Here is a 16802-nt window from a genome sequence, read left to right as displayed (position 1 = left end):
TACACGATGGTTGGCGCGAAACGTACTAGGAAATCCCTTTTGTGCTTTTTAGTTTGGTATATACATGTACGTAGTGGCATAAATTGTATGTTAATTGGTAAGGGGAAAGGGCATCACTTCTACATTTTCGTTTTGATTGATGCCACTTCATTCAGAAATGTTCTCTCCAATTAAGTTTAATCATTTAAATAAAGCGAATAAACAATTTTATGAACTGGAGGTTTCGCTATTAGCGTGTGGACGTTTCTTTCTTTTTCATATACGTCGGCAGACCAGTACCTGCATTGCTGGCTCTCTTTGGCTATGCTCAGAAGGTGGATAATCCGATCATGATCACAGAGTAGTAGTGGTTTATGGAACAAGATGGGAATACTTCTGTACGTGTTAGTTATGATCTTGCAAGGAAGGCGTGTGCTAGGTAAGCGTGTTGTCTATAGAGATCTGAACGGTGATTCCTTACGTGCATTCATTCTCAGGGAAGTGGACGTGTTTGAATCTGTTTTGAACTGAGAACGAGGAAGGCACTAATTGGAAGTACCTTGCTGGTACTAGAATATGCAGTCGGGACAGATTGTCACCTTTAATATAGTAGGTTATGTAGATCTTCCAAAGGGAACTTTATTTGTTCATACCTTTAGGGTTTCATGACAAGGTCAATTTAACTCAGTAACCTTCACCGGCATTAGCCAATCATCATGTAACGTTCACATGTACTGCGTGATGCTTTGCTCACGGTTCATCAATCCAGAGGCATCTTGGTTCTCATCTGATATATAACCTATCCACGACTACGAAAACTTCTCATAACCACGATAATGTAAACTGCTCTGACATGATTGGAGAGTTTTCTTTGAATTTGATCAGTAAGCATGCTGGACTTAATGTCAACTGCAAAGTGACAACTCCTGATAAGCTCTCTGTAATCGCTTCGTTGGTGATACAAGGTACTGATTCCTGCTGTTGTTAAATATCATAAGACTGTCCAATTTAATTAAGTTCCTTACAAATGCCCGCTTACTAAAATTACTAAAACAGTAAAATAATCAAAGCGTGTGTCTTTATGTCACGGTGTCTAATGTCTAAGTAATGGCAACACCCCCCAAATAATGAAAACAAAGATCAACATGTTATCTGTAAAATATGAAGTTCAATAAAGTAATATTGAACACGTGTCATTACACACGATGTACACACCAGAATTGCTTAAAATCCATGAAGAGGGAATCATTGCGTGTTCTCGTTAACTTCCGGTTTGCTTTTACCGCGGGTGTTAAGCCCTTTAAATTCCAGGATTTGCTTGATTTTGAATTAAATCTCATGACAAAATTTGTTTAATGAATTGAAAGCATGGTTAAGCTGAGTACATAACCGACTAAAATCTGCATTAGTAGTGCTGAGTTTCTATTTCACGTGACACGTTCCGGCTTGTTTGTTTTATTTTGTTTAGTTTTGTTTGCATTTCTGCAGCAGTCTTTTCCAATACTGTTTTATTTCATTTCTACTTCCTTAACGATGGGAATGCTTGATTTTCGAGTCATTACATAAGCACGGGTAAGAGCTTTTCCTACGTGACGAAGCCAAACTGTGCCAAAGCTGACCAAGGCTCAGAAATATCCACATTTACATTTCTGTCATTTTTCAAATACGTGAAATCGCAGTTATGTGTTGTGACATGATGATATCTTAAGATCTGTGTGAAAACATGATCATGAGATTTGTACTTCCAGATTTCCAGACCGACATAATTTTTTTTTGATGTGCACATTAATTAGGCTGGTATTTCTTGTATTAGGTAAGCTCGATCCTCATACATTAGAGGTTAGATGATCCTCTTAGAACCAGAGTGCTTTGAACTTTTTAAAGCGTGCATTAAATAAATCTCCGGAAGTGACTGGAGTTTGTCTATTCGTGTCTCCTATTAGGAGTGAATGAAGAGCTTGCTGTGACCCAGAAGCCCTCACCAGTCATTGTGGGTCAACCTGTAACATTTACATGTAACGGAACTTTCTACAAAGAAGAACCCATCATTCACTGGTTTCTTGATCCTCGTGGTCTTAACAAAACCGCAAACAAGAGTTCCTCTCCAAACATACACCGTCCTGACTGTGTTGATTTCATGAGTGAAATTTCATTTACACCGGAGAGGGATCATGCTGGCCTGGTAGTCAAATGCCAAGCGACAAGTCCTTACACAATTTTAACTGAGAATGCAACATTGGAGATACAAGGTGAGGATTTGTGCGCAACGTGAATGCTTTACTTTATTCTAGGGTAATAGGGAGAAGTCTGAGCAGCATTATTGTTAGAACAGACAAGTTACCTTGAATTTGGAATACAGGGACTGTGAGGGACTATTGTGGAAAATTCGTATATACTTTAAATAAATATAGACATAGTTTGGTCGGGGTAAGTGAAGCTATATTGACCAAGTTCGAAAGTTTGTACGTGCAAACGACTGTTAGAATCTTTCCCTGACAACCAATTTGCTTGTTTTGGTTATAATTACGTGTAAGGTTCCCTCTTTGTCCAAAGTTGGCAAATGTCTGGATAGGCCTCTATCCCGCCCTCAGCGAAAACTTGGCTATGACAAAATAGACTCACAAAAACCCAAGAGTTTTGCTCTTAAATTTGGAAAGTTCTTGATACCTTAAATCAGTGACAAACACAGGTCTCGTTTTACTTATTACGTGGCACACTTCGTATTTATCATGGAGTCATCGAAGAATTTTAAAATTATATATTAAATAGCTCCACCAACGACAAGCGAAATGTGTGTATGGAACTCTCAAGAACACGTCTGTCATGTCTGCGAGAACTGCAGCAAAAATGCCAGTGTGGGTGAGAGTTTGGGTCTTGAATGTACTGCCAAGGGTTCGATTCCCGTCAGTCACCTGATTTGGCAGGTCAAAGACACCATGGGCGGGTTGATGGTACATCCTTACACGGATTACTCCGAGACATACAACGATGCCTCTTGGAGTTGGAATGTTATCAGCAAAGCCAAGGTTGACATCAGCGCGGGGGAGAGATTCTTTGTTGTCACGTGTCAGGTCTTGCATCCTGACGACACGATTTTCACAGAGAAGCATCTCACTGTGTTTGTGGAAGGTGATCAGCCGGAAGGTAATCTTTTAATCAATATACCTACCGTATCGTAAAATAATAACTTCACCAAAGTACACGGTTAGAGAATGTTACAAACAAACTGACAGAATTAAACAACTCCATCAACTGATGAGGGCTTCCGATTGGCGAGATCTTTTAAACCTATGGGGTTACCAAAGGTGACATTATGCAATTAAGAATTTACGTATGGCTGTTTCCCAGTACGGAACTTCGGCTCCGTCTCAGGCTTCAACTGTTTTTTAACCACCTGACTTTGAAGTTGTAGGCTTAGTAATAAGTCTGATAGTGTGACAAAACACCAAGTAAGATGCAGAAAGAGCCAAGCATTATAGCATACTAAACGACACCTGAGACGTAGACGAATTTGAATATTGGAAAACTGCCATGTGTTTATAACGTAACTTTCTATAGACAATTGGTGTGCTTTTCACTCACGTTCCATGTTGCCTTTATTCAAGGTGCGCGTGGTTACCTGGACAGCCTACGCACACGCACGACGAAGACTACACGCGCGCCTTGAATAAAGGCAATAGAGTACCGAAGTGTGACGTCACTGTGAACCAGAAAGTGCAGTGCAAACGAATGGAGAACGCACGTGTTGCTTCACGCGCTGGTTTTCGCGCTAATGACACACTAATTGTGCGCGTGACGTATTCACTTCGGTACTCTATTAATCCTGGGGCGTAGTATGCGATACAAGATATCAATGAGAAAGTTACTTGTTTTCTCTCGTACAGGACCTGTCGGTTTGTATTTGACAAATGACAGCTTAGCGCTGATTGAAGGCCAACCTGTCGCATTTAGATGCACCGCAGTCTGTGTGCGTAGACACGCCAGCTACCATTTCCGATGGTACGTCAACGGAACACTACACAAGAGCGAAGAAGACGAAGCCGCCCCTGCCTTCATCCGCCCTCAATGCTACGATTACTTCGAGACTTTCATCTTTACACCTTCACGTACCGATGCAGGCAAAAGGGTGAAATGTGTGGCTTCAAGGGACAACGGTGTCGACATTCAGAATATCAGTGCTCCTCTCCAAGTATCATGTAATATTAAAACCACATATTGTTATTAATGTTGCTGAATAACGTCTGTAATTAATGCTTGGAAAACCATTGAGAATTGTTGTCCCATCTCCAATACTTAGTTTGTAATGAATAATTTGTTTTTCCTATTTGCTCACATTGTGGATCAATTTTGAAATATTTCTGGCGGATTGCTCAATTATTCGGGATTAATATAAATAGTATAAATATACAAATATAATAATATATAAGTATATTAGTATATTACAGTTTCACTTTAGAACGAAACAATGTCTCCAGTGATGAAATTAATTGTTGACATTTTTTTAATTGTTGATTACCAATATAACTGAAAATGTAAGTGCATATCTCTTTGTTGACCAGATAACCCGAGGAACACAGCAATTTGTGTGAAATCTAGGAAGACTTGTGATTCCTGCAGGAACTGCACACGAAATGCTACGGTGGGAGAAAACCTAGAGCTACGGTGCTTCGCTGTGGGTTCCAACCCAGCTTGTCTGCTCACCTGGGAGGTCAGAGCTCACAACAGTGGAGATCAACCACCAGGAATGTATCATCGTTTCTCATCGACGCTCCAGGATAACATAACATATAGCTGGTACTCAGAAAGCACGATTTGGATGGATGTACCGACCGCTGTAAACTCTTTTGATGTCGTATGTAATATTTGGTATCCCGACCGTGCCACACTGTTTAAAGTGGAGCATTTTCGGATCCTTGTTAAATCCAATAAAGGTAATTGGTTTTCTGTTCATTACTCAGAAATCACAGTCACTGTTCACCGAAGGGTTATTTACATGGAACTGTTCTTCACTTGCCTTCGGACATTTTAATTTTTCCAAACAGAACTTTAGTATATCTTGGCTTCAGCCACGTTGCACAAAAACGGGTCTTGCTTGATCTCGAATTATGACTTCAATAAGTTTACTTATTATTTTCAGGCGTTTATGACATAAATCCCATGTGGAAGGTTCCGGTTATTTGCGTTGGATCTGCGGCCATGTTCGTGCTTGTGGTCTGCATTTGTTCTCTGGCTGTGAAGAAGTGGGCGAGGCAGAGACGAAGACGGAGAAGACAAGAAAGATACGTGACCAATCAAATAATTACACTCCGAAAGCAGGTTAGGCAAATAGTGGATTAATGTATCCGCGAACATGCAAGACTACTTTCACAGCTTATATCACGAATTCACATGAGCGTACGTTCCCGAGCTTACAGTCTCAAAATATTTTTCCGTGCTTAGAATGTACCAGCGTTAGATGTTCCTGCTTCTACCGAAACGTCTCCCCGAGTGCAAGAGACCTCTGTACTATCCACATCTTTCCAAGTGCCAGAGACTTCTGGACTACCCACTTGGACTGAATTTGAGTTTCCCAGGTCTCGAGTTCGTCTTCAGGAGATCATCAGCTACGGTTTCTACGGTCGAGTTGTCAAGGCTAAAGCAAACGGGATCCTGAAGGAAGGGGAAAGCACCACAGTCGCCGTCAAGATCTTGAGGGGTGGGCCACATAATTTCAATTTCTCAAAACGAGTAGTTTACTTCAGTGAAACATGCAAAAAAAAGACGACTGGAATTTCTAATGAAACATCTGTACGTTCGACAAATTTCATCATCCACATTTTCTGACTGGACAGTAAAACAGGGTTCCACTAACCCTTCCTTTTTTCTTTTCTTTTTTTCTTTTCCAACCTCAGCCGCATAATGATATTTTCCCAGAAAGTAAGTTTAAGCTAAAACTATGGAGTTCAATTTTGTTTTCAATGTCAGGTCACACAAGCACCTCTGACTTTAAGAAGGAGTTAGAAATCGTGAAACACCTAGAGAAACATCCCTGTGTTGTTTCGTTTCTTGGTTGTTGCACAGATAAAGGTAGGATTTCTGTTGAATATTAGCTAGCCTTTTTATTAACATTCTTAGTATCCCATCTAGGTTTCCCCCGCTGTTAGTACAGTCAGCTGTGCAGCAGCCGGCCACGAGTCTCTTCCAGATATGGGTCTATTTAGGGCAGCGCCTCAGGTTTCCTTTAGCTATTAGGTAGTTAGGCTGCTTTCGAAACTGATGTCTGGAGATAGGTCTAGTTTCTCACTCCATTGGCAATGCGTGGAGACGAATAAGTCGTAGCTCTGGACACCTGCTTAGACACTGCCTTACCTCTTCAAAAAGAAGTCTAGCAATGTCCCGTGGTACAGGTCTGCCTTTGTTACAGTTCCCATGCACAGGGAGAGAGCATAGAGACAAACCAGGTTGTCCTTCGTATTCTCCGGTAGTGTCCAAACATTTAAGCTGGCGCCGGCAGATTGTAGTGGGAAGGGGATCTCTGTTGATCTTTAAAGATGATACGGTTGCAGTTTGTAGCAAAGCTATTGCGAACTTCGAGATGTTTGGTCAAAACTCACGATTCACAGACACACAGAAAAATGGAGGTATGGTGTTTCGAAGATCGCAAGCTTGCAGTAAGGGGGTTAGGATGATTTTTTTTGGGATTTCCCCTGTAGATATTATACTGAAATGCAAATCTTCATTAGGTAACCATCGTGTTTATGCATTTGTTGTAATTGATTGAAGAGCCTTTCTACATGATAATGGAGTACGTTCCTAATGGCACTCTGGAGGCCTACATCACGAAGAAACGAGTGGCCTGGACCGAAGCAAAGCTTACTACTAGATTAATGAAGGAAGCCATGAGCCCTATTCGACTACTTATGTTCGCTTTCCAAATCGCTAGTGGAATGGAGTACTTGTCTTCCATGAACGCAAGTATCAAAATAAAGCGGGTAGTGAATAAGTATATTTTGATATTGAGAAAATAAGGAAACGCAAAACATTTTTACCGTAAAAGACTACAGTTTTGGAAATATCTAACAATACGAATTTTGTTTTGCCCTAAAACAGGTGACTTTTACGTAACCCGATTAATCAGAAACGATCTGTGTTGATATTCAAGTCAATTTAAATTTCAAGAAAATGATATTTTTAAAATTAGTATTACGTTCCAATGTGTTGGCCTATTTCTTTACGGGGTGAATAAAGACCCTTAGTTCTTTCAGCAGTTGGTACATCGTGACCTTGCTACTCGAAATGTCCTTCTTGGTGAAGGCATAACCTGCAAATTGTGTGACTTTGGCTTGACACGTGACGTCACAAGAACTGGGCAGTACAAACAGACATCCGAGGTATTTGTACTTTTGACTTTTATACTCTTCCTGGCACTTCAGGGACAAAACTCCAAAATAACGTTTAACATTTTTGTACATTTTCATTTCAATTTATTGAGAGATTTTTATTAAGATGAAAATCACTTGATATGTTCCAGAATGCAGTTCCTTTTCGCTGGATGGCTCTTGAGTGTCTTTGCCACAACACTTACACAACAAAAAGTGACATGTGGTCATTTGGTGTTCTTCTGTGGGAACTGGTCACGCTGGGTAAGTATAAAACGACATAAGGACTATAAACACACGTGTATAGAGTACCGAAGTGTGACGTCACTGTGTGCCAGAAAGTGCAGTGCAAACGAATGGAGTACGCGCGCGTGTTGGTTCACGCGCTGGTTCTCGCGCTAATGCCTTTGACACACTCATTGTGCGCGTGACGTATTCACTTCGGTACTGCCAGCAGAAACCTCTCTTATCTCGCCAACTACCTTGTACCCCTCAAGAGACCCGACCATGATCCGTTGGGCTGCTGATGCAAATGTGATACCCCTTTGTTCAGTCTGACTCTCCAGATTTCCTGCTTCTCTAAGGTTCTGTACTTACTAGTAATTTATTTCATTCAGCTGGTTTAGCTGACATCTTTAATCATTTTCTCCATACAGGTGCACAACCCTACACAGACATGTCTTTAGAGGCCGTGGTTATCTATCTTCTTGAAGGATTTCGTCTTCCAAGACCTGCACATTGTGGAAAAGAAATGTGAGAAAATTCTTGACAATTAAGCAGTACATCGCAGAAATTAAAGACTTTTTTGCTCATTGTCAGGGATTGAACTTTTAAGAACAATGTTTATGACCAAAACTAGAAGCCTTCTTAATTGCTTATTCACAGTTATGACTTGATGTTGGCGTGTTGGAATACTGATCCCGAATTAAGACCAAGCTTTATTGACCTTCGACAAAGACTGGACTATCTTTTGGAGTTCTACCCGGTAGGTTTGTCGGTCATTTTGATCGCTGCAAGAGTCAAATAAACCAGCTCCTATTTCAATAAAACTGTCATTTCTTTGGACGAAGGAGGACCCATGTTCTTTGTCATAAAGCAAACTTGAAGAGTGATTGCAAGATTTAAGGTTTTTGAGGGTGTCTTCATTCATTTCCCATTAAAGTTTATTTCAGTAGAGTTTTTCATTGAGTACTAGATGCAGATGATTTTTTTCAGAACAGTGCGCAACAAAACCAGTGTTTTTATGGTTGACTCACCTGTCATTGTAGACTGCATATCAGTCCACTGTATAATTACAAGTCTTATTCTCACATTCTGTTTTGACACAGGATATCCTGGACATGACCCAGTTTACGGCTGATCTGTACCTCTACCAAAACCCCTTGGCACAAACCTGTCTCATCCCGGAAGATAATCAGCAACTCAGTGGATAATTAGTTTCTCAAGGGAGTCGTCTATTATGGTCATTGAAACTGTTACTCGTTTTCCAGTGAACGACGGTCACTATCAGGGCGTGTCATGATCGGAACTAGGATTTGAATTTGGGATTTGCTTAGGAGCCGAGAACTGTTATTATAATTTCGATAAAGTTTCTTACGGTTAGCCAACAAATCCCAAAACAAGTTCGAGGTGAAATAGATTATGTTCTGCTTTTATAAATGTGAAGAGAATGCATTGTAAAACTATTTCATGTAAAAATGCCACTGCATCTATGTCGAAAAGATGTACGGCTTAAATGGAATTTTTTTAGTATAGTGTTAATGTTATATAAAAAGAGAAGATAGTTCGAAGTGTGTACTCACCCGGAAGATACGGTACATTAGGTTATCTTGGTTTTAAAAATGCGAAGAAGTGTGATAGGAATGTTCAAAAAAGGTGCCACAGCACATGTTATGATCAACACGATACGGAGTTTGTAACAAAGCCATTATAATCACTTCCAACAAGTTGGAAACTTCAATAATATGTTAAACAAGGAACGCTCATAAATTCAATTCAAGGATTTGGCTTCAGTTCTAGTTGGCAGTGCATTTTCCAAGAAAACATACAATCATTGTAAAATCCAATTTAAATACTTTTCTTGAAAACCTTGGTTCAATCTCAGAATTGCGTATCACTCAGCTCACCAATCCGAAATGATCCAGGCGATGACATTTTTGATGACGCACTTTTCGACATCCAAAGCCAATAAAGCACGAAAATGTATTTTAAAGATGCATAGAAAAAACTTAAAATAAGCTCAATTGAAATACAAAGGTGCATATTAATACGAATTGCACGCCCCTTTAAAAATCTGACGAAAATTGGGTTTGAACAGCTTTATAACGACCAAGCTTAAAACAACATTGCTAAGGAAATATGAGATGAAAGAGCCCAAACGAACAAAAGAGAACTCATATTCATGTCCAATTTTAAATTTTATTGACGATGTCAATATATTTATAGCCAATATTTCAGATTATCTGAGGCCCTAAGGCTCCTATGAACATCTCCTATACCACTGACATCCGCTGTGCACGCTCTCCCTGGCTTGTCTCAATTATTTTAGTTTAGCTCAAACGCCACTTCAAGCCACTTCACTTGTAACTCAAGGAATGTTGCAGTGATCGTGTTGAATACTGTTCCTCTCCAAATGCCCCCCCCCCACCTGCACGAAACACCGTATACTTATGAAATACTCTTTCCACAGGATTCATTCTCACCGTATTTGTACTGTTACATTGCCAGTTAGTGAAAAGTCATTTTAGATGAATGACAATATTGAAATTGCGAACAAGACGAATTCGAATAAGCACTCTCTCCAAGAGTTAGTTCAGCATTTCAAAAGAGAAAGTCATATGGAAACAAAGCATACGCACCAGTCCACGTAGGGTCGCGCTGATAGGGCAGATCGCCACTCTGCGACGTGGGCATCTAAATGATCTCGGATGTGTTTCATTTTGGGCATGCGCTTTAGCTCCAAAAGCGAGATTTTACTCGAGGTACCTCCGGGAACAGTTCCTTTCAACCTACACCAATCTAAACTTCTAGTTGCAACCTGTCATACGTTGGATAGCAGAGAATTCCCATATGAGTATCTTTTAGCTCTGAGTAAAAAATAAATATGCAAAGATTAGTATGAAATTCAAGTAAACGTGAATAGGCTGAGTTTAATCATTACTAAGGTCACTAAACATGAAAACAGAATTAGACAGAAATGATGGTTGATAGTGGAACTGATTTGGATTTAAATAACATTTTACTAAAGTGACATGTTTGTCATTTTGTCTCTATGTTCATTGCTGAAGCGACAAAGGATCTCTGCATTTCCTAGTTTGTACACTGGTTTCCATGAGAGGTTTTCACCTCAAAATAACATCATGCCTGTACAATGCATTTCAGATTATTCCAAGGGATGTAAAATAATTTCCGATCGCTTTTCACTCTGTCCTGCACTGTTTAACTTGAAAACATGTCCTCATTTTTTGTTCTGTTTTGTGTCCATTATTTTTATGATTTATGTTTATTTCTTCCTGGTTTTTGTTCATTATAAAAACTATACGTTCGTATTTCCTTTCCTTGTTTTGTTCTGTTTATCCCCTCTTATTCAGAAATGCAAACTTACTGAAAGGTCACCAGGTTTATAAACTATAAGCGCTCATCAGCAACTCTTTCACTTTCAGAGTTGCATGAAATTCATGAATGCGTAACAGTCATTTTTATCTGTCGATGCTGGTGCATATATTGGCTAGTAAAGTACTTTCCGTTCGCCACTTCATGACAAGAACAAGATGGAAACACTGGGTTTGTGTCTGTCAGTAGTGATTCTATATTTCGGACCTGCTTCAGGTGAGTGTTGTAAATAGCTAGTAATTGTCGTGAATAGTTAAGCAAATAACATTTAAAAGAAGAGATCGTTGCAATAAATTCTGTTGAAAATTTGTCTTTATAATTCTGTTGTATGAAATTGGTATTTGATTATTGAAAAGGTAACTGAATCTCGCAAAGTGTACTCAATGAAGGCTTTGCTTTAAAACCATGTTTCCCACTTTTCGTAGCCAAACTTTGAGTGCCATTTCAAATATCCATATGCCATAACACTTCACAGATCTGTTTTTAATGGCAAAGCCCGGCGGCGTGAGATTAGAATGGTTATTTCAAAATGAAGACAGCTGTACATATTATTGTTATGTACCATTTGGCATTTAATTTCCGGAAGCTATTGTCGTGCAGGTCTCGAGATTTGTTATGTTAACCAACAAAATAATGCAAATGAGTGAATAATGGGCGACTCTTGAAATATTTCAAGAACCTGTCAGTTGAATGGTTACATTTCCGTAAAAACTCTTGCCCCTGTAAAAACTCATTGCAAATTTCAATTGAAAATAAATTCCGGCCAAATTTGTGAGAAATCTGTTTCCATACAAGTTGTCTATGTTGTAACCTGATTCCCTTCTTTAGTTCTGTTAATTTTGTATTAAAGTTAGTCGCAAGCTGCAATCTTGAATTATTTTGTTCACGGGTCCGCGCAAAGATGTTCATGATGACATGTTTTGTTATTTTCTCATTTCCAAATGGCCCCCACCGTGTTAAGATAACTTCACAGAAATATCTGCTCCCTAATCTACTCCTTATACCGTGGCTTCGTCCGGCTTTTGCTAAGGAAACGATTCCAGGAAACACACACAAATTTTGTCCCTTTTTCCCCTATCTTCCTGTAGGGTTCGATGGAGCAGTTAATTTAACTCAGCATCCTTCACCTGCATTCGTCAATCATCATGTAACGTTCACATGTACTGCGTCATGCTTTGCTCATGGTTCATCAATCCAGTGGCATCTTAGTTCTCATCTGATATATAACCAATCCACGACAGTCAATACCCGCTCTAACCACGACAATGTGCAATGCTCTAACATGAATGGAGATTTTGTTTTGACCCTGACCAATGAACATGTTGGACTCAATGTCAGCTGTGAGATAATAAGTCCAAATGGACCAATTGTAAAGTCTTTCTTGATAATTCAAGGTAATAATTCGTATTACTTTCATATACTGTCTGCATTTAATGTGTTTGTTACATAATGTATGCAACATTTGCTATTGAAACTTGGTAGATTGAAATGTTATGCCCATATCCAGTGACTATATGTCATCATGAAATAGGACTCATGTTTCCTGGCAAGATGATTCATGTTTTAAGATATCGGCCAACGGTATTGTGTTCGAGTCCATCACAAGTTCCTGGCCCTGTAAGTCCATCACATGTCATTTAGTCGTAAGTCAATTCACAATCTATTTGAATGAACTGTGACAAAAGCATTCTTTTGTCATTGGTCACCCTGTTACTTATGACTGGCCTTGTGAAAGGACCTGTGATTGACTCAACTGCAGCACTGTCTGCCAAGCATAACACCACTACTAGTGAATTTCTGCAACCAGACGAATTTTTGTATGTAAAGATCTGTTCGGGGGAGTCACTGTGTAGGCTAAGTGCGATTCGTAGATACGTTTCTTATCTTCTCTACAATGTCATGTTCTTGAAGCCAAAGAGTTTTAAACATGTTTTCAGTGTAAGTTGCATTGATCTCCTGATGTGATTGGAATTTGTCTGTTCACATCTCCTATTAGTGTTGTATGAAGAGCTTGCTGTGACCCAGAAGCCCTCACCAGTCATTGTGGGTCAACCTGTAACATTTACATGTAACGGAACTTTCTACAAAGAAGAACCCATCGTTGAGTGGTATCTTGATCCTCGTGTTCTTAACAAAACCACAAACAAGAGTTCCTCTCCAAACATACACCATCCTGACTGTGTTGATTTCATGAGTGAAATTTCATTTACACCGGAGAGGGATCATGCTGGCCTGGTAGTCAAATGCCAAGCGACAAGTCCTTACACAATTTTAACTGAGAATGCAACATTGGAGATACAAGGTGAGGATATGTGCGCAACGTGAATGCTTTACTTTATTCTAGGGTAATAGGGAGAAGTCTGAGCAGCATTATTGTTAGAACAGACAAGTTACCTTGAATTTGGAATACAGGGACTGTGAGGGACTATTGTGGAATATTCGTATATACTTTAAATAAATATATACATAGTTTGGTCGGGGTAAGTGAAGCTATATTGACCAAGTTTGAAAGTTTGTACGTGCAAACGACTGTTAGAATCTTTCCCTGACAACCAATTTGCTTGTTTTGGTTATAATTACGTGTAATGTTCCCTCTTTGTCCAAAGTTGGCAAATGTCTGGATAGGCCTCTATCCCGCCCTCAGCGAAAACTTGGCTATGACAAAATAGACTCACAAAAACCCAAGAGTTTTGCTCTTAAATTTGAAAAGTTCTTGATACCTTAAATCAGTGACAAACACAGGTCTCGTTTTACTCATTACGTGGCACACTTCGTATTTATCATGGAGTCATTGAAGAATTTTAAAATTATATATTAAATAGCTCCACCAACGACAAGCGAAATGTGTGTATGGAACTCTCAAGAACATGTCTGCCATGTCTGCGAGAACTGCAGCAAAAATGCCAGTGTGGGTGAGAGTTTGGGTCTTGAATGTACTGCCAAGGGTTCGATTCCCGTCAGTCACCTGATTTGGCAGGTCAAAGACACCATGGGCGGGTTGATGGTACACCCTAACACGGATTACTCCGAGACATACAACGACGCCTCTTGGAGTTGGGATGTTATCAGCAAAGCCAAGGTTGACATCAGCGCGGGGGAGAGATTCTTTGTTGTCACGTGTCAGGTCTTGCATCCTGACGACACGATTTTCACAGAGAAGCATCTCACTGTGTTTGTGGAAGGTGATCAGCCGGAAGGTAATCTTTTAATCAATATACCTACCGTATCGTAAAATAATAACTTCACCAAAGTACACGGTTAGAGAATGTCACAAACAAACTGACAGAATTGAACAACTCCATCAACTGATGAGGGCTTCCGATTGGCGAGATCTTTTAAACCCATGGAGTCAGCAGAGCTGAAATTATAAAATTTAGAATTCAGTAATGGACTTCGGCTCCATCTCAGGCTTCAACTCTTCTTTTTTTACTTCCTGACTTTGAAATTGTTAGCGCAACAGTAAGTCTGATAGTGCCACAAAACATCAATTTAGATGCAAAAGAGCGAAACATTACAGTACTTCAAACGCTTCAGGCCCTCAATCAGAGATTGGTTTCGGAGACGAAGCCTGAGACGGAGACAAAGTTGAGTATTGGAAAACGGCCACATGTGTTTAATATAACCTTCTACAGACAATTGGTGTCTTTTCACTCACTGTGAAATTTCTCATACTGTTGACTGAAGGTTAAATAGAAAGTTGGGATTGTCTCCAGTTTATCTCTAATTCATTTTTCGTGTAATTGGGAATATGGCTTGTGAGTTGGGAAAATTAGTCGTTAAAACTAAATACTACAAGTCCATTGTTGGACATCACAAAATTAACACTGCATTAACAGTCTTGAAATCTGCAGGAAACGCTTGGAAACTTGGAGTCGCCATATCCAATGCCTTGCTTCTTCTCATAGTCATTTGTGTGTGCTGCATCGTTTTGACGAGGATTCAAAAACGGAGGAAGAACAAGAAAAAAACGAGCGACAGACAAACTCAAGATGAAGACACCCATCCAATGATCACACAACCTATTCAAAAACAAGTACACTTTGCTTCTTCTAGACTCAAAGAGTCGAGTCACTCTAAATTAGTTAACCATATTTACATTACATCTGATTTCTTTTTGATCACTTGTGCAAATTGCAACAGTGCATAATAATCTTTGTCATTAGTGTGCAATAACTTCAGCCGTGACAGGCAACAGATTTTACAGAATACGTTTATCTTTATGGTTTGCTACGATTCAAAACGTCTGTTTATTTCAGTGGTTTCAAAGAAATTTCAAAACAATGTCTGAAAAATTAATGATTATTTGAAAAATCAATGACTAATTACCAATAACGTCGGTCGAGGCATCACGTCGAAACAGTAGATAAAAATGATGTCAAACATGCGTGTCATTTGGCCTCCCATTTTTTCACTTGTTTCAACAGCAAGGAGGAAACCTTAGACCAGGTGTAACACCCGACCAAGTATCTGGGGCCTTTATTCCCGAATGGGAATTCCCGCGGCAAAGACTCAAGTTTCAAGAAATCATTGGGGACGGTAACTTTGGCCAGGTGCACAAGGCCCTAGCCAAGGGAATAGTACGCCATGGCGTCGACACTACGGTTGCGGTTAAGACCATCAAAGGTTACTCCTCTACGTTAAAATGTCCAAGTCTTCTGTATCGGACTCAATTTTTTGTAATGTCCCTTAAACATGTGAGCTCCATGTGCATTGTAACGTCCGTGAAATGTCCTTGGTTTCCGCAAACAGCTGTGAAACTGACAGTCAAGTGTGGTAAATTCTTTTCTTTTCGTTATTTTCCGACCTTAAAGCTTTCCTCATTTACTGAGTAAATCAATCCTTACTTGTGTCATTACACCATATTATTACTCAAGAACATTTTGTGCGTACCAACGTGAGCCTGAGCTCCAACTGTTTGATATACGGAACAAAACAAAGTAGGCCTACCAACCAGAAATAATTGCCACGTATAGGTAAAGACAAACTACGAACAAAGGGTCCCTTGACTTATCGAGACCCAGATGACTTCTGTGCTTAGAGATTAATTTGGTAATGACATTTATAGAAGTCAATCAAGTTGCCTTTCTTTTAAAGGTGAGAGTGGCTCCTCAGTGTGGTCTGACTTCAAAAATGAACTGGGTATATTCAAAAACCTAAAGCAACATCCTTACGTTGTCTCCATTCTCGGCTGTTGTACGATGACAGGTAAACTGATGTCTTAATTACCCTATTATTTCAGATACCTTACTTTAGGAATCCTGGCTCTGTATTTGGTGGTTCAGCATATTTATAGGGCCTACTCCATCAATGCAACCCCATGTTACACTGTAAACCAGTCGGCTACCTCACGATCAATGACACTTCATTTTAAAATCACATCTTTCAGAACCTTTCTGCATTATCATGGAGTACGTCCCTAATGGGACACTGCAGGCCTACGTCACTCAGAGACGTCTAGCTTGGACCAAAGCCAAGCTCAGCAACACTGCGCCAAGGGAAGCGTTGGGCGCCGTGCATATACTCTCATTCGCTTTCCAGATTGCCAATGGCATGGAATATCTCTCTTCCATGCACGTATGTATAGAGTTTAACAAAACGTCATGTTATCTCCTTTGCTGTGTTACTGCATAACAGATCATAATTCTCCATACAGTTTCATTCACCTTCGCCAAAATGCACATCCTAGTGGTAAAACTTGCTTTGCTGTATAAAAACTAGTCAATTTGAACATTTAATGTATTTGTTTTGGTTTCCTGAGATCAGTATTTAATAGAGTACATATGCTTCTCAAATAAAACGAAACACGTTCGAAAGATTTCCTTCAAATGACAGACTTGATTTCAAAACTTTCTG

The 16802-nt window shown here is 39.7% G+C and overlaps 1 protein-coding gene and 1 pseudogene across 2 annotated transcripts in view; both read left to right on the top strand.

The window, feature by feature from the left end:
• Nucleotides 1-90: 90 nt before the first annotated feature.
• On the top strand, nt 91-11728 carry LOC110987708 (uncharacterized). The gene is made up of 14 exons (XM_087130281.1): nt 91-418; nt 1923-2228; nt 2749-3123; nt 3864-4175; nt 4539-4910; nt 5117-5295; nt 5419-5674; nt 5944-6045; nt 6742-6929; nt 7227-7349; nt 7490-7601; nt 7994-8090; nt 8223-8322; nt 8666-11728. Exons 1-14 carry the CDS (start codon nt 364-366, stop codon nt 8768-8770), a joined length of 2682 nt encoding a protein of 893 aa, XP_086986407.1. The 5' UTR covers nt 91-363; the 3' UTR covers nt 8771-11728.
• LOC110987704 (fibroblast growth factor receptor-like) overlaps nt 11029-16802 on the top strand; it is a 9249-nt pseudogene continuing 3475 nt past the window's right edge. The window contains exons 1-8 of the transcript XR_015423446.1: nt 11029-11165; nt 12038-12343; nt 12946-13251; nt 13772-14146; nt 14855-14982; nt 15374-15572; nt 16044-16154; nt 16336-16523. The product of XR_015423446.1 is annotated as a fibroblast growth factor receptor-like (transcript). The remainder of the gene's footprint in view (nt 11166-12037; nt 12344-12945; nt 13252-13771; nt 14147-14854; nt 14983-15373; nt 15573-16043; nt 16155-16335; nt 16524-16802) is intronic.

The sequence above is a fragment of the Acanthaster planci genome, linkage group LG20, assembly GCF_054643075.1.
Source record: "Acanthaster planci isolate LZ-2023a linkage group LG20, COTS_SCS, whole genome shotgun sequence".
NCBI lineage: Eukaryota > Metazoa > Echinodermata > Asteroidea > Valvatida > Acanthasteridae > Acanthaster > Acanthaster planci.
The sequence above is the reverse complement of the archived record's forward strand: the minus strand, read 5'-3'. Positions and strand labels throughout refer to the sequence as shown.

Excerpts from the sequence above, each read along its gene's own strand:
- LOC110987708 (XM_087130281.1), top strand. The coding sequence starts at position 364 with ATGGGAATACTTCTGTACGTGTTAGTTATGATCTTGCAAGGAAGGCGT. Across the intron at positions 419-1,922 it reads GCAAGGAAGGCGTGTGCTAG|GAGTGAATGAAGAGCTTGCT; the intron begins GTAAGCGTGTTG and ends GTCTCCTATTAG. Across the intron at positions 6,046-6,741 it reads TGGTTGTTGCACAGATAAAG|AGCCTTTCTACATGATAATG; the intron begins GTAGGATTTCTG and ends AATTGATTGAAG.